This window comes from Pipistrellus hanaki, assembly GCF_964339955.1.
Source record: "Pipistrellus hanaki genome assembly, chromosome: 2".
Lineage (NCBI taxonomy): Eukaryota > Metazoa > Chordata > Mammalia > Chiroptera > Vespertilionidae > Pipistrellus > Pipistrellus hanaki.
This window is the reverse complement of record NC_140504.1, coordinates 112,864,462-112,892,240: the sequence shown is the minus strand read 5'-3', so window position 1 is coordinate 112,892,240 and position 27,779 is coordinate 112,864,462. Positions and strand designations below refer to the sequence as shown.

The 27,779-nt window shown below is 40.9% G+C and overlaps 1 protein-coding gene across 1 annotated transcript; it reads left to right on the top strand.

Moving 5' to 3' along the window:
• LOC311615460 (uncharacterized protein) lies at positions 1-27,779 on the top strand. The gene is given in 18 exon segments (XM_084870849.1): positions 1-147; positions 645-715; positions 1,281-1,455; positions 3,360-3,497; positions 4,055-4,172; positions 6,892-7,034; positions 7,121-7,288; positions 9,191-9,589; positions 9,593-9,754; positions 18,794-18,844; positions 19,368-19,438; positions 19,995-20,169; positions 21,841-21,978; positions 22,533-22,650; positions 24,379-24,521; positions 24,608-24,775; positions 26,492-26,896; positions 26,900-27,779. Coding segments are annotated over 16 exon segments (2,730 nt in total). The 5' UTR covers positions 1-147; positions 645-715; positions 1,281-1,287; the 3' UTR covers positions 27,065-27,779.

Genomic DNA, 27,779 nt, shown 5'->3' with positions numbered 1-27,779 from the left:
TCTTCCTCTACTGTCCTCTAACCCCACCCCTTTCCTCCACCTAGAGCCCAGAGCTGCACCCTCCCTCCTCAGGGACTATATAAGGGCTCTGCTTGCAGCGGCCTCATTTGTGATACTGCCAAGTCCCTCCCAAGCGGCCAGCAGCGGGTGAGGTCGGGCACCAGGCCCATTAGGGAAGTGGGACTGAGCCGGTGGGGACTGCCCAGTGCTGGGACCTGCCAGCTGCCTACCCCTCTCTCAGCCCTGGCCTTTGGTGCCCTGGGTACCCGCAGCCCCTGTCCTTTCGCTGGGATTGCTGCCTGCACTGCTCATCTGAGTGGGAGGCGACACCCCACACCCAACCCTCTAATCACAGGCACCAGGGCTGGCTGGCCTGTGATAGACGCCACCTTGTGACTGGAAGCCAGAGTCAAGCCTGAGATCATAATATTTTTATTTTTTTCTCAGCTCCTGCCTCCCTGAGCAGTTTGTGACAGTTTTTAGGCAGCCCTGGAGGCACAGCGTTTCATTGCTGTGGAAATAGGGAGGGAGGCAGGGAGGAAGGAAAGGAGAAAGGGAGGAAGGGAGGGAACAAGGGGAGGACAATGTGATCCAAGAGCTTACTTTCCAATAACAACGGTAATAACTCAATGTATTATTTACAGGGAAGCAGCCAGCACAGCTATCCTTCCTGGCCCATCTCTGTGGAAACAAGCTCGGAGAGAAGTCAGGGTTGGTAAGCAGGATTCTGGGCTGAGGATGAAGGCCAGTCACCACGCCTGAGGGTGTCAGAGCGGATGCTTGTCTCCTGCTCCTGGGGGGCTGCATCCCAACCCTAAGGCCTGTGCTGGGTTTTCAATCACTTCCTAAACCAGCCTCAAGATTTGGGTTTTCAATCTCTCACTTCACCTCTCCAAACATTAGCAACTGAATCTTGAAGGTGAGGGAAATTGATCACTTTGCTGAAATTTGCTTTAATGCAGTGTGGGTAGCTATGGTTTTCCAGTAACAAATTATCATTTCTGGTAAAGGGTGGGACATGTGTGTGCTCCCAGCTGAGGAGGAAAGGCCCGGTCCTGCTGCTGATTCTGCACATCAGAGCCTCTAGGACCCTGGGTCCTGTGCCTGGTCTCTGCTGGATCCTTGTCCTGTTCCCACCTGTGAACTCATGAGATAGTGTTCTTGGCCTCCTGAAAAAAGAAAAGGAAGTACAAGTTTCATGGGGTTTCAGGGCGAGGACGACCTGGAGACCTGCCATTGCCTAATGAGCTGGGGTGCTAGGCCTCTGTCCTGTGTTGCAGCCTCACCATGGAGCAGCTGAGCTTGGCCAACACCCGGTTCGCACTGGACCTTTTCCGCATCCTGAAGGACAGCGACCCCTCTGGGAACATCTTCTTCTCCCCCATGAGCATTTCCTCAGCGCTGGCCATGGTCTTTCTGGGGACCAGAGGCACTACCGCCGCACAGATGTCCAAGGTCAGCAGAAACCAACACAAGCAGCCTGGCTTCCCTGCCAGTCCCTGCTAAGAAGGCGTGCCTTTGAGCTCCTACAGGGAGTTTTAAACACTGTGCTTGTGTGTTCCACAGCTACACACGATGAGGCCAGACTTCCAGAAAAGCCCCAAGATCAGTTCATTTAGATGCAGGCTTTCCCTCATGATTGAGCTCTTACTGAGCACATACCGTGTGCCAGGCACTGTGTTTGTTTGGCTGAGGACACAGCGGTGAAGAAAGCTGCCAAAGCCGGTGCTGTGCTGCTTCTGGTGCCGTGGGCTCATCTTTGAAGGCAGCTCCTCTCCATTGAGACTTTTCAGTTCCTGCTTTGCATGCAGCCCGCTCCTCATTAATAAACGCCTGCTATTAATGTTACCTTTCAGCATGAAATAGCACAGGGAACGCACCAAGGGGAGACGTTGGCGATGTTGTCTTTTTGAGGGAACAGGCCACCGTGGGGTTCTATACTGCTGAGGCCTAGCCAGTGCCTGACACAAGGGCCTGTGCGGGTGAGAGGGAGTGAAGGAGAGGAAAGAAGGGAGGTATGGCCGCTGCAGGGACTGGGCCAGGCCCTGGGTGGGAGGCAGGTCCCTGTCACAGGGAGAAGAAGCAGTACTGCCTGGCCTTCCACCTGCCTTCCTGGGTGTGGGTGCACACTGTGCTGTGTGGTCTTTGGTGAATTCTGAGAGGGGAACTCCAGCTCCTTGAAGTAGGGAAGATTACAAGGTGCCAGTAACTGGGGGAGGTCCAGCCTTGGATTCAAGTGTATCCATCTGTTCCAGCTCCAAATCTTTTATTTCTCCATTTTATGAAAAACCAATGGTCATTACCACTGCAGACATGAAAGCATTTTTATATTTTCCAAAACCCACTTTTTAGTTTACCTCCTTGTAATATTGGTTAGTTGCTTCTTGCAGAGTAATGTCAGCTTCTATTTTGAGGTTTATTTAGGGACTGTACTAGCTCAGCAAAAAATAGTTTTAAGGGTTCCCCTGCTTTCCCATTAAAGCAGAATATCTTAGCAACTGTGCAAACATTCCCTATCTTGGTGAGTAACTGGACTTTGTACATTGTGTAGGTTTATTCTTTGTGTGTAAAATAAGGAACCAGCCCAGGACTCATAAAACCATAAAGGGTTCTTGATTTGTAACATGAAAATTAATCTTTTGCTGAGTGTTAAGTTTATAGATGTTATTTTTAAGTTACTTATGCTGATAGTGTAGTTTAAAGATCCCCTCAATTCTGTAATACCTTTGTGCTCCCACATAGGGGATGATTCTTCCTTTTTTTTTTTTTAATATATTTTATTTTTTACAGAGAGGAAGGGAGAGGGATAGAGAGTTAGAAACATCAATGAGAGAGAAACATCGACCAGCTGCCTCTTGCATACCCCCCACCGGGGATGTGCCCACAACCAATGTACATGCCCTTGACTGGAATCGAACCTGGGACCTTTCAGTCCACAGACCGACGCTCTATCCACTGAGCCAAACTGGTTTTGGCAATGATTCTTAATTTTACTGTTTATTTCTGAGAACTTTCAGTAAAACTCTCTTTGATGAAGAATTTATATGTGAATATGCCAGTTATGACTTTCTTTGGAGAAAAGCAAATATAGATAAATATTTAGTCTATTAACCACTTAGATTCATGGATCTATAATTATAAAAACAGTGATATAAAAAGACCTTCTAATGTGATTATGTCTCACAAAGCTATACATTTTAGATTCTCCATTCTTTTGTTCTCCAATGAAATTTTAATAAAGTATTGGGCTGGGATTATTGATATTAGTAATATAAGCATTAATTTTATTTGATAGAAGCAAATGTCAAGGAATCCATTTCAAAATAAATGGCTGCAGAAAGAATGTTTTCTCTGTTTAGACTCTTCACTTCGATGCGGTGGAGGAGATTCATTCCCGTTTCCAGAGTCTGAATGCTGACATCAACAAGTGCGGAGCTCCCTATCTTCTGAAACTGGCCAACAGGTTATATGGAGAGAAAACCTATGAGTTCCTCCCTGTGAGTACTTTGCTTTCACTTTTCTAAAACTCACGAAGCAGTGCAGACATTTTCCAGCGCAATCAAGTCACAACATCTGTTTTCATTTTTATAAACATTCAGAAAAAGATACAGAATTTAAACATATGGCAGTATCTCTATTAATGATTCAATTACATTTGATAGTCATCACAGGAAAAGATTGACCCTGGCTGTTTTACTAAAGCAAGAGTGAATTCTATAATTCACTTTCCAAAACAATCAGTATATAGTAATTTATGAAAATGTTTTCCAAAGGTTAGAAAAGAATTGGTAAATTTTATGCAATACCAAAACTATTGAACTCTACACTTAAAATGATCAAGCTGGTAAATTTAATGTTATTTGTTTTTTACTATGATGCAAACAGTATAAGGGTTAGAATTTTTTTGTTACAATGAAGTTTTTTTCTTTTAGGACAATTTCTATTGCATTTAAGGATTTTATAAAACCATTTCTGTATGTAGCAGAAGTTATTTGTGGAAGGTGGAGGGTGTTGTTCTTTCTTTCTTTTTTAAAAATATTTTTTATTTAAATAGGAGTTCTTAGCTTCAACCCAGAAAATGTATGGAGCTGAACTGGCCAATGTAGATTTTCAGAAAGCCTCTGAAAATGCAAGAAAGGTGATAAACGAGTGGGTCAAAGGCCAGACTGAAGGTAAGGGAGTGGGCTGAATGTAGTCATTCATTACACACTGGCCATTCTTTTCCTCCTCCCACTGTCCCAGCCTGCAGATGATTCCCTGCCCTTTTCCTCTGCCCTCACCCTCTTGCTGCTAACCTCTGCCACTGCCCACTGCCAGACAGCTTTTAAATGTGGAAATTCCTCAAAGTGGGAACTTCCACATGTTTTTTCTGAAATAGCTAAGTATTTCCCCCATAAATTCACAAAACCACATTTTAAAATTAAAACTAACATTGAATGTAGGATAAAAAGGATAAAACTTTGATGAAAATGCATCCTGGCCCAGATTATGGAAAAGAATCCTAGGTCTGTCACATCCACAATGACTGGAGGCTCAACAAACCAGAAGTTAGTCCTGCAGTCAGTGCTCTGTTGTCGAGGTGACCAACTTCTACAGCTGCAGGCACAGTGAACCAGCACTGACTGCTGATGCGGCTGCAAATCACGCCTGAAGAGAGGCCTGAGGAGAGAAGCAAGGTCTGATCCATAGTCTCTTTGGCAGCTGTTGATCAGCACTTGCCTCTCTCTTTCTCTCTGGGTCTAGCCAGCAGTCCCACCTCCATTTCTCTCCATGCCTCCACCAGGACTGCTGATTAGCCCTGCCTTTCTGACCAGACCCTGTTGATAGGCCCTGAGATGCTGACTGGCATAGAAACCAACCAATCTGAACCAAATCTGGGTGAACTCTGAGGAACCAATGACTGCCTAAGAGGCAGAGCTTTTGATGATGATGGGTACAGAAACAGAACAATCAGAACCAAATTGGCTGGCAGAGGAGGGCAGTTGTGGACAAAATTAGGCTTGTAGGGGAGGGCAGTTGGGGGTAAGATCAGACTGGCAGTTGTGGGGAGTAAGGGGTGATCATGTAGGAAGAGGCAGTTAGGGGTGATCAGGACGGCAGGAAGGGCAGTTGGGGGGCAACCAGACTGGCAAGGGAGTGCAGTTGGGGGCAAGATAAGGCCAGCAGGGGAGGGCCACTGAAGGCAAGATGAGCCTGGCAGGGGAGGGCAGTTCGGGGTGACCAGGGAGACAGGAAGAAGCAGATAAGGATGATCATGCAGGCAGGCAGAAAGATTGAGGGACGATCAGGCAGGTGGGAAGAGGTTTAGGGGCAATCAGCCAGGCACGTAGAGGCAGTTGGGGGTGATCAGATAGGCAGGCAGGTGAGCAGTTAGGAGCCAGCAGTCTCAGATTGTGACAGGGATGTCCGACTGCCGGTTTCAGGCCTAAACTGGCAGTCAGACATCCCTCAATGTTTTCCCAATTAGAGAGGGGGCAGGCTTGGCTGTCCCTCTCCATGCATGAATTTTGTGTATGGCGCCACTAGTCATATATAATAAAAGCCTAATATGTTAAGTGCCAGGTCATCCAGTCAGTTGTCTGTTCAACCAAAGTATAATATGCTAATTATATACTAAGATTACTCAACCTCTCGCTATGATATGCACTGACTACCAGGGGGGCAGAAGCTCTGACTGGTAGGTTAGCTTGCTGCTGGGGTCTGGCCTATCAGGTCTGAGTGATATGGGCCAGACATGCCCTGTTGCCCTCTTGTGGTCCCTTCCTTTCAGGAAAACCTCCCACATCCCTTCCCAGCCCTAATTGTGCACTGTTGGGGTCCCTTGGCCTAGTCTAATGCTCAAAGAGCCAGTTTTTGGCTTGATCCTGCTCAATGAAGAGGCTGCCCTTGGTGATCAGTGCATTCCCATATGGGGAACACCACATAGCCAGAAGCTGGGCTCATGGCTGGTAAGTGCAGCAGAAGTGGCAGGAACCTCTCCCACCTCCATGGCAGTGCTAGGGAGGTCTAACTGATGACTTAGGCCCATTCCTCATGGAGAGTCAGGGGACCCTAAGCAGCAGTTGGACATCCCCCAAGAGCTCCCGGACTGCAAGAGGGTGCAAGACAGGCTGAGGGACTCCCCCTGCTCCCCTCTGAGTGCCCAAATTTTGTGCAATGGGCAACTAGTCTATAATAATAAAAACATAATATGCTAATTAGACCAGATGATTTTCTGGAGAAAGCCACAGTGGCAAGGATTGAAGCAGCTGTTGTGGATGGAGTGAGCCAGTTGCACGATTTTCATATATATGGCCTCTAGTATTCTCATACTTATGATACAAACTGTTGTGGCCATAAGTATTTTGGCAAATGTCTTGCCGAAGCTGTCAGGAGTGGCTCCATCTCAGCTGTTTCTCCACCACAACTCTCTCTAACCTCATCAAGGTCTAAGACAAGGCACCTACCCAACACCTGTCTCCCATCCAAAGCGCTCCTCATGGCCACGCTGCGGTCACAGGGGAACTGGTGTTTCAGAGGACTGACTGTCCTCACCTTTGGATAAGTACTGCTAAATACTTCTGTGGGAGCAGCTTCCACCTGGAGGCCTTGAAGAAATGACTTATTTAAAAATCACTTTCATTAAGAAATATTTTTATGCTGCCAAAGAATGGCCATTCAACAAGAAGGCTCATTGTTTCTAATATAATGCAGAGAAGATTGTCCTGTTGTTAGCTTTTAAACCCTTTAGTTGGTTTATTTACAGTTGAAACACACTGGAAGGGCTTTCCTAACTTAATACATTAATGGGAATTAAATAAAAAGTATGAATTTGAATTGCATTTCAATGTAGTTCAAAAATGGAATACTGATATGTGATTTTTTAAAAAAATATTTTCTTCATTTCTTTAGGTAAAATTCCAGAATTGTTGGCTGCAGGCGTGGTTGATAATATGACTAAACTTGTGCTAGTTAATGCCATCTATTTCAAAGGAAACTGGCAGGAGAAATTCAGTCAAAATGCCACAACGGATACACCTTTCAGATTGAATAAGGTGAGATGATGTAATTACAAAATTGCTCTTTGCTCTAAGAGAATGCAGAAAATAATGTGAGTGACTTGGTCTTTTTGACTATTCAGAAAGACAAAAAAACAGTGAAAATGATGTATCAGAAGAGCAAATTCCCATTTGGCTACATCGAGGACCTTAAGTGCCGGGTGCTGGAGCTGCCTTACCAGGGCAGGGAGCTCAGCATGGTCATCCTGCTGCCAGATGACATCGAGGACGAGGCCACGGGTCTGAAGAAGGTAACGGCTCCCACGCTCATGCTTCATGTTTCCGTCTGACACATGGGTTCTGCCTGTGTGTATGTTGTGTGGTAGTAGCCCATCCATGTTTGCTACTCTGAAGCCTAAGATTAACTTTTCAGTGACTGTCAGTGAACAGTTGTGGTGGGTGACATCTAAGAATCTATATTAAATTTAGAGGCAGCTCACAGGAATTTTCTTAAATGAACTTTAGAGGAAAGTGCAATAAAATTAGAATTGTTTTATTGGAACAAATTTATGAAAATTAAAAATCCCTAAACATTTATAGTAAGTAGTTTCAACTTGTACTATGAGATCCTATTATTATACTGCTCATTCTCATCACAATTCACATAGATTGTGAATTAAATTTCTAAGAGCTACATGGTAGAGAAGACCCATAAGAAATCTAAGCTTATTTTCTCATATGAACTCTGTACGATGTTTCTATTTTATTTCAGTTAAAGGCGAAGACATTTCTTGTCAGGCTAGGATTAGGCAAAACTGTGAAGATTATTGTTTTTCTTTAGTGTCTCTAACCTGCTGTATGGTTTCTCTGCCTTCTCCCTAACCAAACTATTATCAGGAAGAGGTCCAATATTAATTATTTGCATGTATAAAGCCTGTATTAAAATTAGTATCTTCTTTTTAATTTTATTTTCATATTTATCTCTTTTCTGATTATAAAGAGAAATTCTACAGCTACATGAAACAGATAATCAGCATCAGTAGAACAAGTGGAATGATGGGTCCATTCTAGTCCAATAGTAGTAGTAATATGCTAAGGATAATAGCTGACATTCTTGTGGCACTTACAGTGTCACATTAAATCATTTAATGCTCACAGCAATGTTATAAGGTAGGTACTATTATTAATCCTTTCCCATTTTTTTAAAATTAATTAATTAATTAATTAATATTTTTAAAAATATATTTTTATTGATTTTAGAAAGGAAGGGAGAGGGATAGAGACATAGAAACATCAATGATGAGAGAAAATCATTGATTGGCTGCCTTCTGCATACCCTCCACTGGGGATTGAGCCCACAGTCCAGACATGTGCCATTGGCCAGAATTGAACCTCGGACCCTTCGCTCTGCAGGCTGATGCTCTAACCGCTGAGCCAAACCTGGGGTCCCTCTCCCAATTTTATTTTATTTTATTTTATTTTATTTTATTTTAATATATTTTATTGATTTTGTACAGAGAGGAAGGGAGAGAGATAGAAAGCTAGAAACATCAATGAGAGAGAGTCATCGATCAGCTGCCTCTTGCACACCCCTTACTGGGGATATGCCCGTAACCAAGGTACATGCCCTTGACCAGAATCAAACCTGAGGCCCTTCAGTCCCCAAGCCGACGCTCTATCCACTGAGCCAAACCGGTCTCGGCCCTCTCCCAATTTTAGATGAGGCATACTCCCTTTTCTTTTTTTACCCACAAACTAAATCTATTAGAGATTACTTCAACACAGTGAGTTCACAGATAACTACAGTGATCAGTAGGGTTCAGAATAGAAGAAATAGAAGAAAACTTTAGAATTTTACCTTGCACCAATCAACCAGTTAAAGAAATAACAGCCATCATGGCCTATCACAGTAATCCAGTGTGGTAGGGGTTTAGGAAAGACTGGGTGGATGGATGGGTGTTTGGGTGAATGGATGAGTAGTAGAAGCTTCTGATGTCCGAAGTCCCTGTTACTTGGGCCCTTGATGACTTGGAACACAGCTCTGTTCTATTATCACCAATTGCTGAAAAGATGAAATCCTCCAAATGAAATCTATTTTGGTACAAAAAATGAAAGAAATGAATTAGCAACTGAGTCCATTCATGTAAATAATGTGTATTACCTTGCTTATGTGAAACAGTTCTCACCTCTTCTTTTGCCCATTCTCATTTCAGATTGAAGAACAGTTGACCTTGGAAAAACTGCAGGAGTGGACCAAACCTGAGAATCTGAGTTCCATCGAAGTCAACGTCCACCTGCCCAAGTTCAAGCTGGAAGAGAACTACAACCTCAACTCTCACCTGGCCAGCCTGGGTATAGAGGATCTCTTCACTAGCAGGGCTGATCTGTCTGGCATGTCAAGAGCTGGAGATCTTTTTATATCAAAAATTGTCCACAAGTCTTTTGTGGAAGTAAATGAGGAGGGTACAGAAGCAGCAGCTGCCACAGCTGGAATTGCCACCTTCTGCATGCTTATGCCAGAGGAAAATTTTGTGGCTGACCATCCATTCATTTTTTTCATTCGACACAATCCCTCAACTAACATCCTGTTCTTAGGCAGACTTTCTTCCCCATAGAGACTGTGGAAATCCAGGGCCAAGCTCAGAGCTTTGTCACTGGCCCTTTCAATGGTGATAGTTTTTATATATCTTCTGCAACAAATCTATCACCCCAAACAAATCTCTAACTTCCTTTGTAATGTCAGGTCTGTTGGCTATTTATACTCATTAAATTTGGCATAGGTATCTATTTTCCTTTTTTTTATATTGAAAAATTCACTGATTGCTTTTGAATGCACCAAGCAGATATGTAGATTATTGAGGGTGTAGTAAACTAAGAAACTGCTGTACTCTCTTGATAGCCATGAGAAAAATTATAATACTATAATTTATTTCATAGATATACTTCTGGAAGCTATGGTAGAGAGACATTCATTGTTGAAGGGAGGCTTAAAAGCAGACATTCAATTGAAATATAGGAGAGCAGCCCAATTAAGGGTTGGATTATGAAGATAAATTTGCCTTGGCCAGTGTTTCTGACCCTTTGTTCTACAGGATTAGTATTATATTATAGGCCCTCTGATTTCAAACTATTAAAGAGTTATTTTCCTTTGTCCACCTAGTTTGTATTATAGTTTGTGTGGGATCACAAGGAGTGAAGAAGTAAGAGTCTTATCTTAAAATATGCCATGAAACCACAAAAAGGGAAGTGGAATAGGAGAGTAGTTAAGGAAGAAGGGTGCAAAGAACACACTGTTACCAGCTTCTTGTGTGTGTTCTGATAAGGGCTCCTGATTTCCATCATCTAGTCCAGACTGTGATAGCAATGGGATGGCTTTATGCAAAGCTGGATGGGGAGGGGCTCTGTGATTATTATAAACTTAGTCAAATGCACTCCTTGGAATGGGGCTTCAAATGCTGCATTTTCTTGCTCCCGTAAACTGGTGGGCTGGCTAATAATCCTTTCAAAGATTTTGCTAGCCAAACTGATCTCAGACCTCTTCTTGTTTCCATCTGATCTCAGTAAAGACATGACTAATGAGGTTCTTGGACTGACAATATTCACATCCATGATGATAGTCAGTGACTTCATGAAAGGAAAAAAAAAGATTTTATCAAATCTGTTGACAAGCTTTTCTTCCTCTTTTTCTTAAAATACAGTACTGCCTCCTACAATATTCAAGGTTCTCTTAGCTATAGGAAAAACAAGAAAAGCAAGTCACTGCATTCTATAATCCTTCTCTTTGGACTCTTATAATAAAATCTACTCAATCGTTTAGAGTAAATTATGCTAGTCAGATAGAAACTGAACTGTCTGGTCACATGTAACTCTGCTCAAATCATTCTCTTTATATATGAGGGAACAAGCTCGTGTAATATAAATAAATTATTGAAGGTTAAAACAACTAATACATTTCAGAGCAGAAACTAGAATTCAATAAATATTTGATGTGGAGAACATCTAATTCTTTACTGTAATGGTGAATTAGGTAACTGAGACCTTGTAACACAACCAAAAAAACAAACCAAGCAAGCCTGAGCCCAAAGGCAAGGGAGCTGCCATGATTATGAAGTACTCAGCAATCTAGGGTAAATTGGTGATTATGGAAACGGGTACTTTTACTTCAGGGGCATTTTCCAATCCAACAGGGGTAAAAAGGCATGAAGCAAGAGCTTTGATGATGTTCAAGGTCAGGCAGGCAAAATTTTGGCCTGTCAAGTATAGGAACCCCATTGTGACCCCGTGCTTTCATTTGAACATAAGAACTACACTCTAGGTTTATGATTAAAGCAGCTTAGTATGTAGCCCTGATGTAAGTCCTTGGACAGTCCCCCAAATTTGAGTCCCTTGAATTGGATTACATCTATTCTAGTTTGCTACTATACAGAGTCATATGGAAGAAGCAAACAAAATCATCCCTAGGGAAGATTGCCTATAAACCTCAAATTCCATATAATATAAGTCTAATATGCAAATTGTCCCCTTGGGTGGTGGTTCCACCAGCAGTTCTCCTGGGAGACCAGGAGTTGACCGCTCGCTGAGGTGCACTGACCATGAGGGGGCAGCACAGAACATGATGGGCATCAGCCATGTGGCACTGGTAACAGACAGCAGTTGAGGCACTGCTGCTCTGATGGGCCCCTAGGAAAGGAGAGCAGGACCACTGCAAGATGGGGAAGCAGGTGAGTGGCAGGCACCAGGCCAAGGCAAGTGTGATTAGCTGAAGTTGAGGGGAGCGGAGCCTCCGCCTGGTTTCCAGGTGCTGAGGGAGAAAGGGCAAATAGCAATATTTCTTGCCCTAACTGGTTTGGCTCAGTGGATAGAGCTTTTGTCTATGGACTGAAGGGTCCCAGGTTCAATTCTGGTCAAGAACATGTACATTGGTTGTGGACACATCCGCAGTAGGGGGTGTGTAGGAAGGAACTTATTGATGTTTCTTTCTCTCTCATCAATGTTTCTAACTCACTCTCCCTATCCCTTCCTTTCTGTAAAAAATCAATAAAATATATTTTTAAAAATTTATTCTAATTATTTCCCTTCCAATGTGCACGAATCTGTTCACTGGGCCACTAATCATTTTTATAATCAGCTTTTTAAAATACACTATTTACACATAGTCAAAGATAACTGGGATGGGAGAGGAGCTATGACAACATGAATAAAAATCAGCATGAAAAAACATAATGCAAACAGAAGTACAGGGGCTCTAAATATTAGAAATAATTACACACAAATTATAAAACAACACTTTTATCAAGTTGATAAAGAACCAAGGTTAAGCATTTCAGCAGATAGCTAAAAATTTAAAAGATACCGCATATTTGAATAAAAATGAAATAGAGTCCAGCCAGGTAAGGGTCAGTGCTTGAGCGTTGCCCTATGAATTAGGAGGTCATGGTTCGATTTCCAGTCAGGACACATGCTTGGGTTATGGGCTGGACCCTCAGTTGGGGGTGTGCAGAAGGCAGCCAATCAATTATTCTCTCTCATTATTGATGTTTCTATTTATCTCTCCTCTATTTCTGAAATTAATTTAAAATATTTTTTAAAATAGAACAAAAATAAAATAGAAAACCTAGAACTCAAAAATAGAACACATGAAAAACTGACTAGATAAATTTATCAACAAATTAAACAGAAAAAAAGTGAATTGTCAGACCAGAAAAAATTACCCATAATTTCTTCTAGAAAGACAACTATAATGAGTAAAGCCTACAAGGACAAAAGAATGGAAAAGATGAAAGGAAGGATAAGAATGGTGAAAATGTTTAATAGAAAAAGATAAGGCAAGAGACAATACGGTGCAGAATAACATTTAATGATCTAACATTCAAAATGTGTATTCTAAAACTTATATGTAAAAACATCAATTCACAGATTTTAGAAATCCTGCTCACCCCCCACACAGGATACTACAAAGAAATCCATCTCTACTCACATCCCAGTGAAACTGCAGAAAACCAACGAGATGATCATGAGAGAAATAAAAAAGGTCAAAGAAAAAGACAAGTACCCTCAGAGGAGCCACAGTTAGAAGGACAATACATAAATCAACTGAAATGATAAGGACCAGAGATTATAGACTGATTTAACATGCTGATTTAACCACCCCAAACTCCTGCCAATCCAGAATTATTCCATATCCTAGAAAAATAGTCCTTATGATATATTCAGACAAACAAAATTTGAGAGACTTAAAAATATTCTAGAGAATATTATTTATGCAAAAGGAACATAATAGCTGTAACAAAAGAACAAGAGCAAGAAAAAATTTAAATATAAATTTAAATAAATATTGACCATATATATTACTATATAAAACAATATAATAATGTGTGCAGAATTTCAAACATACAGAAAATTAAAATAAAGGATATCATAGATGATGGGGAAGAAAAATAGAGGTAACATTTCTGGAGTCCTTACATTTTCTGAAAGATAATCAAAGTAAAATTACCATCACTAGCTGCATAATGACATTTTGATCAACAACAGAGTGCATATACCATGATGATCCCACAAGATCATAATGGACCTGAAAATTTCCTATTGCCTGGTGATGTTGTAGCCACCATAACACTATAGAACAAGGCATTACTTATGTGTTTGTGGTGACGCTGGTGTAAGCAAACTTACTGCACTGCCAGCCATAGGAAAGTATAGCATATATAATTATGCATAGTGCATGATATTTGATAATGATACAAATGTAATTATTATTATATAACTTTTATCATTATTTTAGACTGGGTAATTTTTCTATTTATGAAAGATCAATGTGCTGTAAAACAGTATGGAATGTTACAATGGCTGCAGCCTCATACATTTTGTGTTTATTGTGTTTCTTGATGGAATCATTTTCTCTTGTGCTGGACCTAATCTCACGCTGTTTTTTACAGTAACATGCTATACATAGTTTTTGCCTAGGAACAAAAGGCTACACCACATTGCCCAGGTCTAGAGTAGGCTGTAATGTCTAGGTTTGTGTAAGGGCACTTTATGATGTTTGCACTACCACAAACTTGCCTAACAATGTGTTTTTTAAAACATATGCCAAAGGTAGGTGGCACATATCTGTACAATTACATTATATTTTTTATAAGTCAAGGATGTATTCCGTACTGTCTAAGATAACCAAAAGAAGAACAGTGAAAGGGTTTATAACTTCCATAATAAACCAAAGAGAAAAAACACACAAAATTACACAACCAATACAATAAGGGGAGAGAAAAAAAGATACTCAGAACAGAAATGACAAATAGCAAAATATCGCATTAAAGCCCAAATATTTAAGTAATTATTTAAATGTGAAATGAATAGCCTTAGCTGGTTTGGCTCGGTGGATAGAGTGTTAGCCTGTGGATTGAAAGGTGCCAGGTTTGGTTCTGGTCAAGGGCACTTGCTTAGGTTGTAGGCTTGATCCCCAATAGGGGGCATGCAGAGGCAGCTGATCAATGATTCTCTCATCATTGGTGTTTCTGTCTCTCACTCTTCCTCTTCCTTCCTCTCTGAAATAAATAAAGATATATTTAAAAAAAAAAAAAAAGAAATGTGAAATGACTAAATATTCCAGTTAAAAGACAAAAATGGTTAGGCTAGATAGAAAAAATATTGTATGGTGTCTACAGAAAATATATCTAAAACATAAAAAAATAGAATTAGAAAAAAAAGAATGACGCAAATACTAACCATAAATGTAGGTATAGCTGTGAACATTAGGTAAAGTAGGTTTCCCTGTTCTAGTGATAAAGACAGACACTTCATATGGTAAAAAGATTCAGATTACTAAGAAAATATCACAATTCTAATTTTGTATGCACCCAATAATAAGCCCTCCAATTATACAAAAAAAAGAAAAAATTAAAAGAGAAATTAGTTGGCAATTTTACAAGATAAGAATGTATGTTGCTACCACTTATTCAAAATTTAATGAAGATCAAGAAAAACAAAATATATAAAAATGTGAAAGTAAGAGCAAACCTTATAATATTTCAGATAAATATTTTCATCTAAAGTAATTATTAGAATTTTAAAGTGAATTAAGTAAAGTGTTGCTGGTTACAAGTGCAATTTACACAGCTAATTTGAATTTTAATGAGTTATAAAGTTTTAAAAAGCCTTTATAATGATGTAAAAAATTTTCAAATGTCTAGGAATAAATTCAAGAAAATATGTTAAGAAATTCTATACAGAAAACTATAATCATCATTGAGAGAAAATAAAGAAGCTCTAAATAAATGAAAAATTATACCATGGTCATGATTCATTATTTAAATCTCAATTGATATACATAGCTAATGTAATTTCAATTAAAAAAAAAAAACAGGCTTTATTTGTTTTGTATTTGGTGAAACATGTCAAGTGATTCTAATAATTATATAACAAGGTAAGAGACCAAGAATATCCAAGACTATATTGAAGAATCAGATGACATACTCAATAGAATAACAACTTATTCTAGAGATGTGGAAATAAGATAAAGTGGGTTCTTGTGCAAAGATGGTTAGAAATGGAACAGAACAGAAAGCCCAGAAATATGAACCCTTCTTTATGATGAGCATCATCCCAGTTTGCTCAAAACAGCCTGTTTTTTAAGTCTCTTGATCTACTGCAATAATTAGCAATGCCCTCTTTTACTCTCAAAATGTAATTTGAATAATCGTATCTTCATTATATTTCTCACAAATGTGGTACTTCAAAGTTGGAAGTGAAGGGAGAAAGTTTTCAGTAAATTGTTCTGTAACATTTGTGAATCATATGGAAAAATATTAAAGCTGATTTCTGCATTAAACCAATCAGGTGGCCAGTAGAATTAATTGTGAAAGCAAAACAATAAACTTTTAAAAGAAAATATGAAAATATATCATCATGTATTTGTGGAGAGAATGATTTCTTAGCAGGACACACATACACACACACACACACACACACACACACACACACACACATTTTTTGTTAGATTTGTTCCTAAACATTTGACGAACTTCAGTAATGCAGAACAGATCATGAAGAGAATGGAAAGGCGAGCTTCAGCACAGTCCAGGTAGACCAGCACCCCAAGGAAGGGTGACATCTGAGACAATGTCCCCCAAGGCACAACTGCCATTCTACAGTATTTCCCACTTTGTTATTTCCCAGGTGTGAACCCTGAGACAAAAGATACCTACTCAAAAGGGCTCCCAGGGGCTAACTGGGCTCAAATTAAATCAACAACAACAAAGGGAGCAAACAAGTGAGGAGCAGAGCAGAACAGAGCAGAGCTGTCTACCTACCCAGAGAGAGATGCCTGGCCCTTGCAGCTGTGCTCCCTTCACAGAGTGCTGTGTCACCACTGAGCTGCTTTGCACTGAGTAAAGCTTCCTTCTTCACTGCACCCAAATTGGGGATTCCTGTTGGCGTTGAGTTGGCACCAATGCCTGTCAGTTGGCACAGGCTACCACTAAAAATATATGTGGAAGGCAGCCAGACTTTGTGAAGTCACAGTTTGAGAGAACTGGTTTCTAAATATTCTCAGAATTTTTATATACCAGAAACAACGCCTTAGGTTACCTACCCAGTGTACCAATTTATAATGTGGATGTTTTTTAATTGATGGAGTTATATGTTGATATACACACTAAGTGGCTACATTATTATGATCTCTGAACATATAATAATCTGGCCACTCTGTATATATCTACTCTAATATAAGATAAACATGCAAATTGATCATCCCTGCTATGCCCTCCAGCCAATCAGGAGTGAGTATGCAAATTAACCCAATGTTATTTGACAGAAGAATTACTTTGCCTCAACTCTAGACAGTAAATGTATTGATTGATTGATGTAAAATGAACAATTTTGTCTGAACCTTATATACAGTATACATATTGAATTAGGAAATGGCTTTGTTTTTTATTTTACCCAAATTGCTAACTCCAGGTAAGAACAAATACAACATGTTACAGGAAAAAATAAAATTCAGAAAACCCTTTTCTTCAATTAACATGTCTCACATTTTAATTTAACAACTTCTCATGCAGCCTCTCTCTCTTGACTTTCTCACATTGACCTCTCTGTAGAAGCCAGAGAGGTGCTCTGGTTCTGTGAGAAATGGCGGAGAGCTTACCAGATTTGATCAAACCACTGAATTTAGCAATAAGTGGCTTTCAGTAAGTGTTGGTTTTGAAGCATGGTGGCAATCATCTTGGTAGAAACTGCAGTTTAACTTTAATTTTAACTTTAACTTTAACCCTGCTGTTTTGACTTCTGTAAGTATTTGCTTGCTAAAACAATAGAAAAGTTACTTTGATTTTCTGAACTTATTTATGCTATTCCAATTGATTAAATATTCCATTGTTGGTTGTTTGAATATCTCATTGACTGTGATCTCACTGGTTATCACAGCATATTCTTTTGTACCTGGAGACCAGGACAACACAATTACCCTAAATTGCCTAAGTCGCTCCAGATAATGTGTTTCTGTTGACTCAGTGGTCTCAAGGACCAAAACTATAATTAATCTTTATTGATAACTAACTTGCTCAATTTTGCTTCTGCAACTGCTTTGTGCAAACCAGATTCCTCATTCCAAACCCAAAGATGTAATCAATACCTTTGTGATATTCTTCTGCCTATATAAGCCTGCTGTAGCCAGCATTTCGGGGTTGTGAGATTTGGGGTGCTGTTGCCTCCCTCATAAACACTGGCTTTTGAATAAATGACTCCGTAATTCAACTTCTTGGTTGAGGTGTCTTTTGTGAGATTCGTGGTAATATTACAACAATTTCTTTAATTAATAAGCTATAAATCAGTCTAAAATCTTTATTATTAAACTTCCCCTGCTTAAAAGAAAATCTATAGAGAGTATTTTTATCACTCATTATTGGACCTTAATAAACAAGTTCTCAGAGTAAAAACAAACAAACAAAAATCTCAATCCCTTTTACACTATATTGTCCTTACTAAAACACAAACACACACACTAGGACTTTTTCGTTGTTGCTGTTTCATGTTGAGATTTGTAAAAAAACAAAAACAAAAACAAAAAAACAGGGGACAATTTTCATGAATGCAGAATTATTTCAGACCCTCAACCACTATAAAGTTTGTTGAATTACATCCCCAGACACTTAAAGTGGGAAACAAACAAACAACCCACAGAAATAGTGGTGTAGCCATCACTATGAGGAGAATACTGTGGCTACATTCATGTTGGTTCCTAAAGATAGTGACACCAAGGTTGTTGGTTGGAACTGGGGACCCTGAGAAAGAAGATATCTACCAAGAAGGACTCCTGATGGGTAAATGGACTCAAATGTATAAGACAGACCCTTGCAGCCATTTCTATGGGAGAAGGGGACTCAGCAGGAGGGCACTTCAAGGAGAAGACTGCACTGCACTGCCTGCCTGCACTGTGCTCCTGCATCTGAGCCAGCCCTTAGAAAGGAGTCCCTAGAATAGATTTCAGTCTTTAAGACTGAGGCTTTCCCCATTTAACTAGGCCAGAAAATCCTTGCCAAAGATCTGAGTTCCCTCGACTCAAAAAGGTTTAAATATCCAGAGTAGTCCACCCTCATCTAGATTTCTACTGGCACTGCCCAGACTCCTGCTGTGCCTGCCCTGCTGCCCCACCCTGCTCCTTGTGCCCCTCTGCCCCAGCACCCTGCCCCCCCCACCCCCCCGCACCACCTTTCTCCCTTCCCTCATCCGAACCCTCACGTCCACCCCCACATTCCTCTTCCTGCAGGCCAAGAGCTCCGCCCATCTCAGGGAATATATAAGGGCCTTGCTTGCAGTTGCAGGCATCTTCAGATCCTGAGTCCCTCCCAGGCAGAAGCCAGCAGCGGGTGAGGTCTGGGCACCAGGCCCATTAGGGAAGTGGGACTGAGCCAGTCGGGGCTGAGCAGGACTGGGATCTGCCAGGTGCCTACTCCTGGGTCAGCCCTGGCCTTCTGTGCCCTGGGTACTCACAGCCCTGCCCTTTCCCTGGGATTGCTGCCTGCAATGCTTATCTGAGTAGGAGGCAACACTGAAAACACCCTCCATCCAGCCCCCTAATTAGGGACGCAAGGGCCAGCTGGTGTGCAATGGACTGCACTCAGCCTTGTGGCTGGAAGCCAGAGCCTAGCCTGAGATCATAATATTTTTATTTCTTTCTCAGCTCCCTGCCACCCTGAGCAGTTTGTGACAGTTTTTAGGCAGCCCTGGAGGCATAGCGTTTCATTGCTGTGAAGGGAGGAAAACAAGGAGGGAGTGAGGTAGGGAGGGACACAGGAAAGGAGGGAGGGTGGGAGGAAGGGAGGTGAGCCAATGTGATCCTAGAGGTTACTTTCCAATAACAACAGTCATGACTCAATATATTTGTCACAGGGAAGCAGCCAGCACAGCTCTCCTTCCTGGCCCATCTCTGTGGAAACAAGCTCGGAGAGAAGTCAGGGTTGGTAAGCAGGCTTCTGGGCTGAGGAGGAAGGCCAGTCACCACGCCTGAGGGTGTCAGAGAGGATGCTTGTCCCCTGCGCCTGGGGGGCTGCACCCCGACCCTAAGGCCTGTGCTGGGTTTTCAATCTCTCACTTCCTATACCAGCCTCCAGCCTTGGGACACTTCACCTCTCTAAGCATTAGCATCTGAATCTTGAAAGTGAGGAAAATTGATCACTTTGCTGAAATTTGCTTTAATGCAGTGTGGGTAGCTATGGTTTTCCAGTAGAAAATTATCATTTCGGGTAAAGGGTGGGACATGTGTGTGCTCCCAGCTGATGAGGAAAGGCCCAGTCCTGCTGCTGAGTCTGCACGTCAGAGCCTCTAGGACCCTGGGTCCTGTGCCTGGTCTCTGCTGGATCCTTGTCCGGTTCCCCTGTGAGCTCATGAGACAGTGCTCTTGGCCTCCTGAAAAAAGAAAAGGAAGTACAAGTTTCCTGGGTTTTCAGGGCGAGGACGACCTGGAGACCTGCCATTGCCTAATGAGCTGGGGTGCTAGGCCTCTGTCCTGTGTTGCAGCCTCACCATGGAGCAGCTGAGCTTGGCCAACACCCGGTTCGCACTGGACCTCTTCCGCACCCTGAAGGACAGCAACCCCTCTGGGAACATCTTCTTCTCCCCCATGAGCATTTCCTCAGCGCTGGCCATGGTCTTTCTGGGGACCAGAGGCACTACCGCCGCACAGATGTCCAAGGTCAGCAGAAACCAACACAAGCAGCCTGACTTCCCTGCCAGTCCCTGCTAAGAAGGCGTGCCTTTGAGCTCCTACAGGGAGTTTTAAACACTGTGCTTGTGTGTTCCACAGCTACACACGACGAGGCCAGACTTCCAGAAAAGCCCCAAGAACAGTTCACTTACATGCAGGCTTTCCCTCATGATTGAGCTCTTACTGAGCACATACCGTGTGCCAGGCACTGTGTTTGTTTGGCTGAGGACACAGCGGTGAAGAAAGCTGCCAAAGCCGGTGCTGTGCTGCTTCTGGTGCCGTGGGCACATCTTTGAAGGCAGCTCCTCTCCATTGAGACTTTTCAGTTCCTGCTTTGCATGCAGCCCGCTCCTCATTAATAAACGCCTGCTATTAATGTTACCTTCCAGCATGAAATAGCACAGGGAACGCACCAAGGAGAGACATTGGCGATGTTGTCTTTTTGAGGGAACAGGCCACCGTGGGGTTCTATACTGCTGAGGCCTAGCCTGTGCCTGGCACAAGGGCCTGTGTGGGTGGGAGGGAGTGAAGGAGAGGAAAGAAGGGAGGTATGGCCGCTGCAGGGACTGGGCCAGGCCCTGGGTGGGAGGCAGGTCCCTGTCACAGGGAGAAGAAGCAGTACTGCCTGGCCTTCCACCTGCCTTCCTGGGTGTGGGTGCACACTGTGCTGTGTGGTCTTTGGTGAATTCTGAGAGGGGAACTCCAGCTCCTTGAAGTAGGGAAGATTACAAGGTACCAGTAACTGGGGGAGGTCCAGCCTTGGATTCAAGTGTATCCATCTGTTCCAGCTCCAAATCTTTTATTTCTCCATTTTATGAAAAACCAATGGTCATTACCACTGCAGACATGAAAGCATTTTTATATTTTCCAAAACCCACTTTTTAGTTTACTTCCTGGTAATAATGGTTAGTTGCTTCTTGCAGGGTAATGTCAGCTTCTATTTTGAGGTTTATCCAGGGACTGACTGTACTACCTCTGCAGAAAATAGTTTTAAGGGTTCCCCTGCTTTTCAATCAAAGCAGAATATCATAGGCCTGTTACTCACTGTCGTGGTGAGTAACTGGGCTCTGTACATTGTGTAGGTTTATTCTTTGTGTGTAAAATAAGGAACCAGCCCAGGACTCATAAAACCATAAAGAGTTTTTGATTTGTAACATGAAAATTAAACTTTTGCTGAATGTTGTTTATAGATGCTATTTTTAAGTTGCTGATGCTAATAGTGTAGTTTAAAGATCCCCTCAATTCTTTAATACTTTTGTGCTCCCAAATAGGGGATGATTCTTAATTTTACAGTTAATTTCTGAGAACTTTCAGTAAAACTATCTTTGATACAGAATTTACATGTCAATATACCAGTTATGATTTTCTTTGGAGGAAAAGCAGACATAGGTAAATATTTAGGCTATTAACCACTTACAGTCATGGAACTATTATTATAAAAACAATGATATAAAAAGACTTTCTAATGTGATTATGTCTCACAAAGCTATACATTTTAGATTCTCCATTCTTTTGTTCTCCAATAAAATTTTAATAAAGTATTGGGCTGGGATTATTGATAATTAGTAATATAGGCATTAATTTAATTTGATAGAAGCAAATGTCAAGGAATCCATTTCAAAATAAATGGCTGCAGAAAGAATGTTTTCTCTGTTTTAGACTCTTCACTTCGATGCGGTGAAGGAGATTCATTCCAGTTTCCAGAGACTGATTGCTGATATCAACAAGCGCAGAGCTCCCTATCTTCTGAAACTTGCTAATAGGTTATATGGAGAGAAAACCTATGAGTTCCTCCCTGTGAGTACTTTGCTTTCACTTTTCTAAAACTCACGAAGCAGTGCAGACATTTTCCAGCGCAATCAAGTCACAACATCAGTTTTCATTTTTATAAACATTCAGAAAAAGATACAGAATTTAAACATATGGCAGTATCTCTATTAATGATTCAATTACATTTGATAGTCATCACAGGAAAAGATTGACCCTGGCTGTTTTACTAAAGCAAGAGTGAATTCTATAATTCACTTCCCAGAACAATCATTGTGTACTTATTTATGAAAATGTTAGCCAAAGGTTAGAAAAGAGTTGGTAAATTTTATGCAATACCAAAACTACTGAACTGTACACTTAAAATGATCAAGCTGGTAAATTTAATGTTATTTGTTTTTTACTATGATCCAAACAGTATAAGGGTTAGAATTTTTTTGTTACAGGAAATTTATGTCTTTTAGGACAATTTCTATTGCTTTTAAGGATTTTATAAAACCAGTTCTGGATTCTGGATGTAGTTGGAATTATCCTTGATTTTGTTTGTTTATTTGTTTTACCTTTTTTTTTTTTTTTTTTTTAAGGAGTTCTTAGCTTCAACCCAGAAAATGTATGGAGCTGAACTGGCCAATGTAGATTTTCAGCGAGCCTTTGAAGATGCAAGAAAGGTGATAAACGAGTGGGTCAAAGGGCAGACTGAAGGTAAGAGAGTGGGCCGAATGTAGTCATTCATTACACACTGGCCCTTTGTTTCCTCCTCCCACTTTCCCAGCCTGCAGATGATTCCCTGCCCTTTTCCTCTACCCTCACCCTCTTGCTGCTAACCTCTGCCACTGCCCACTGCCAGACAGCTTTTAAATGTGGAAATTCCTCAAAGTGGGAACTTCAACATGCTTTTACTGAAGTAGCTAAATATTTCCCCCATAAATTCAGAAAACCACATTTTAAAATTACAACTAACATTGAATGTAGGATAAAAAGGATAAAGCTTTGAGGACAATGCATCCTTGCCCAGATTGTGGTGGGGAAAATGCTATATTAAAAAAAAAAAACCAACTTAATATGCTAAGTGTCCAGTCATCCAGTCTCTGATCAAGCAATCAAAGTATAATATGCAAATGATACGCTAAGGCCACTCAACCACTCGCTATGATGTGCACTGACCACTAGGGGGCAGACACTGGGTCTGGTACGTTAGCTTGCTGCTGGGGTTTGACAGATTGGGACTGAGCAAGACTGGCTGAACAGCCTCTGTACCCTTCCAAGGTCCCTCCTTTGCTGGCCAACCTCCCACATCCCACTCTGGCCTTGATCTTACATTCATGGATTCCACTGTGCTGGTCTAGGCTCTCTCACAATTCCGGTACTCCTTGAGGGATGTCAGAGAGCCGGTTTTGGCCTGATCCCTGTCAAAGCAAAAGCTGCCCCTTGGTGTTCAGTGTGCCCCCACATGTGGAGTGCCACTCTACCAGAAGCAGGGCTCTCGGCTGGTGAGTACAGCAGCAGTGGTAGGAGCCTCTCCTGCCTCCATGACAGTGCTAGGATTGTCAGACTGACTGCTGAGGCCAATTCCCCATGGAAAGTTGGGGGTCCCTAAGCCGGCAGTAAGATATCCCCCAAGGAATCCCACACTGGGAGAGGGTGCAGGCCACGCTGAGGGAACCTTCACACCCCTAGTGCAACAATTTTGGGCACTATAATAATAAAAGCATAGTATGCTAATTAAACCATGTGACCTTCTGGATGACCTTCCAAATGAAGCTGTGGTGGCCAGGGCAGTGGCAGCTGCTCCAGTGAAGTCGGAGCCTCGTACACAAATTTTGTGCATTGGGCCTCTAGTGTTGTCATACTTGTGACACAAACTTCTGTGGCCATAAGTATTTTGGCAAATGTCTTGTCTGAGCTGTCAGGGGTGGCTCCATCTCAGCTGTTTCTCCACCACAACTCTCTCTAACCTCATCAAGGTCTGAGACAAGGCACCTACCCAATACCTGCCTCCCATCCAAAACATTCCTCATGGCCACGCTGCGGTCACAGGGGAACTGGTGTTTCAGAGGACTGACTGTCCTCGCCTTCGGATAAGTACTGCTAAATACTTCTGTGGGAGCAGCTTCCACTGGGAGGCTTTGAATAAATGACTTATTTAAAAACCATTTTCATTAGAAATATTTTTATGCTGCCAAAGAATGGCCATTCACCAAGAAGGCTCATTCTTTCTCATATAATGCAGAGAAGATTGTCCTGTCTTTAGCTTTTAAACCCTTTAGTTGGTTTATTTACAGTTGAAACACACTGGAAGGGCTTTCCTAACTTAATACATTAATGGGAATTAAATAAAAATATGAATTTGAATTCCATTTCAATGCAGTTCAAAAATGGAATGCTGATATGTGAAGATTTCTTTTTTTTAAACTTACTTTATTTCTTTAGGTAAAATTCCAGAATTGTTGGCTGCAGGCGTGGTTGATAATATGACTAAACTTGTGCTAGTTAATGCCATCTATTTCAAAGGAAACTGGCAGGAGAAATTCAGTCAAAATGCCACAACGGATACACCTTTCAGATTGAATAAGGTGAGATGATGTAATTACAAAATTGCTCTTTGCTCTAAGAGAATGCAGATAATAATGTGAGTGACTTGGTCTTTTTGACTATTCAGAAAGACAAAAAAACAGTGAAAATGATGTATCAGAAGAGTGAATTCCCATTTGGCTACATCGAGGACCTTAAGTGCCGGGTGCTAGAGCTGCCTTACCAGGGCAGGGAGCTCAGCATGGTCATCCTGCTGCCAGATGACATCGAGGACGAGGCCACGGGTCTGAAGAAGGTAACGGCTCCCACGCTCATGCTTCATGTTTCCATTTCCATCTGATACATGGGTTCTGCTTGTGTGTATGTTGTGTGGTAGTAGCCCATCCATGCTTGCTACTCTGAAGCCTAAGATTAACTTTTCAGTGACTGTCAGTGAACAGTTGTGGTGGGTGACATCTAAGGATCTATATTAAATTTAACATGTCAGAGGCAGCTCAAAGGAATTTTCTTAAATGTACTTTAAAATTCAGTAAAATTAGAATTGTTTTATTGGAACAAATTTATGAAAATTAAAAATCCCTAAACATTTATAGTAAGTAGTTTCAACTTGTACTATGAGATCCTATTATTATACTGCTCATTCCCATCACAATTCACATAGATTGTGAATTAAATTTCTAAGAGCTACATGGTAGAGAAGACCCATAAGAAATCTAAGCTTATTTTCTCATATGAACTCTGTACGATGTTTCTATTTTATTTCAGTTAAAGGCGAAGACATTTCTTGTCAGGCTAGGATTAGGCAAAACTGTGAAGATTGTGGTTTTTCTTTAATGTCTAACTAGCTGTGTGGTTTCTCTATCATCTCCCTAACGAAACTGTTATCAGGAAGAGGTACAATGTTAATTATTTGCATGCCTAAAGCCTATATTATAATAAAATCAGTATGTTCCTTCTTTTAATTGTATTTTCATATTTGTCTCTCTGATTAAAAAGAGAAATTTTCCAGCTTCATAAAACACATAATCAGCAACAGTAGAACAAGTGGAATGATGGGTCCATTCTAGTCCAATAGTAGTAGTAATATGCTAAGGATAATAGCTGACATTCTTGTGGCACTTACAGTGTCACATTAAATCATTTAATGCTCACAGCAATGCTATCAGGTTGGTACTATTATTAACCTTCTCCCAATTTTATTTATTTTTTTTATTTTTTTTAGAAGTTATATTCTTTTTTAAAAAAATATATATTTTATTGATTTTTCACAGAGAGGAAGAGAGAGGGATAGAGAGTTAGAAACATCGATGAGAGAGAATCATCAATTAGCTGCCTTCTGCACACACACACACACACACACACACACACACACACACACCCCGCACTGGGGATGTGCCCGCAACCAAGGTACATGCCCTTGACCAGAATCAAACCTGGGGCCCTTCAGTCCCCAAGCCGACGCTCTATCCACTGAGCCAAACCGTTCCCGGCCCTTCTCCCAATTTTAGATGAGGAACTAGTCCCTTTTCTTTTTTTTACCCACAAACTAAATCTATTAGAAATTACTTCAGCACAGTGAGTTCACAGAAAACCACAGTGATCAGAAGGCTTCAGAATAGAAGAAATAGAAGAAAACTTTTGAATTTTACCTTGCACCAATCAACCAGTTAAAGGAATAACAGCCATCATGGCCTATCACAGTAATCCAGTGTGGTAGGGGTTTAGGAAAGACTGGGTGGATGGATGGGTGAGTGGGTGAATGGATGGTTAGTAGAAGCTTCTGATGTCCAAAGTCCCTGTTACTTGGGCCCTTGATGACTTGGAACACAGCTCTGTTCTATTATCACCAATTGCTGAAAAGATGAAATCCTCCAAATGGAATCTATTTTGGCACAAAAATGAAAGAAACAAATTAGCAACTGATAATGTGAGTCCATTCATGTAAATAATGTGTATTACCTTGCTTATGTGAAACAGTTCTCACCTCTTCTTTTGTCCATTCTCACTTCAGATTGAAGAACAGTTGACCTTGGAAAAACTGCACGAGTGGACCAAACCTGAGAATCTGAATTCCATTGAAGTCAAGGTCCACCTGCCCAGGTTCAAGCTAGAAGAGAACTACAACCTCAACTCTCACCTGGCCAGCCTGGGTATAGAGGATCTCTTTACTAGCAGGGCTGATCTGTCTGGCATGTCAAGAGCCAGGGATCTTTTTGTATCAAAAATTGTCCACAAGTCTTTTGTGGAAGTAAATGAGGAGGGCTCAGAGGCAGCGGCTGCCACAGCCATAGTTGTTTCCAACTGCATGCCTCAGCCAAAGCCAAAGCAAAATTTTGTGGCAGACCATCCATTCATTTTTTTCATTCGACACAATCCCTCAACTAACATCCTGTTCTTAGGCAGACTTTCTTCCCCATAGAGACTGTGGAAAGCCAAGGCCAAGCTCAAAGCTTTATCACTGGCCCTTTCAATGGTGATAGTTTTCATATATCTTCTGCAACAAATCTACCATCCCAAACAAATCTCTAACTTCCTTTGTATTGTCAGCTCTGTTGGTTGTTTACACCCATTTATTTTGGCATAGGTATCTTTTTCCTTTCTTTATATTCAAAAATTCAGTGATTGCTTTTGAATGCACCAAGCAGATATGTAGATTTTTACAGTGTAGTAAACTAAGAAACTGTTGTACCCTCTTGATAGCAATGAGAAAAATTATAATACTGTAATTTATTTCAAGATAGACTTCCAGAAGCTATAAAATAGCTTCTTTAGAGACAAAATTATACAAAAAAATATAGAAAAAAATTAAAGGAGAAATTAGTTGGCTATTTGACAAGAATGTATGTTGCCATCACTTATTCAAATTTTAATGAAAATCCTAGCTGATACGGTAACTCAAGAAAAACAAAATATATAAAAATTTGAAAGTAAGAGCAAACCTTATAATATTTCAGATGAATATTTTCATCTAAAGTCTAAATTATTAGAATTTAAAAATGAGTTAAATAAGGTGTTGCTGGTTACAAGTGCAATTTACACAGCTAATTTGTATTTATATGAGCTATAAAGTTTTAAAAAATGTTTTAAGAAGCATTTATAATGATGTAAAAAATGTTCAAATGCCGAGGAATAAATTCAACAAAATATGTTAAGAAATTCTATACAGAAAATCATAATCATCATTGAGAGAAAATAAAAAAAGCTCTAAATAAATGGAAAGCTATAGCTTGATCGTGATTTATTATTTAAATGTCAATTGACCTATATAATCAAGGCAATTTCAATAAAAAAACACACAC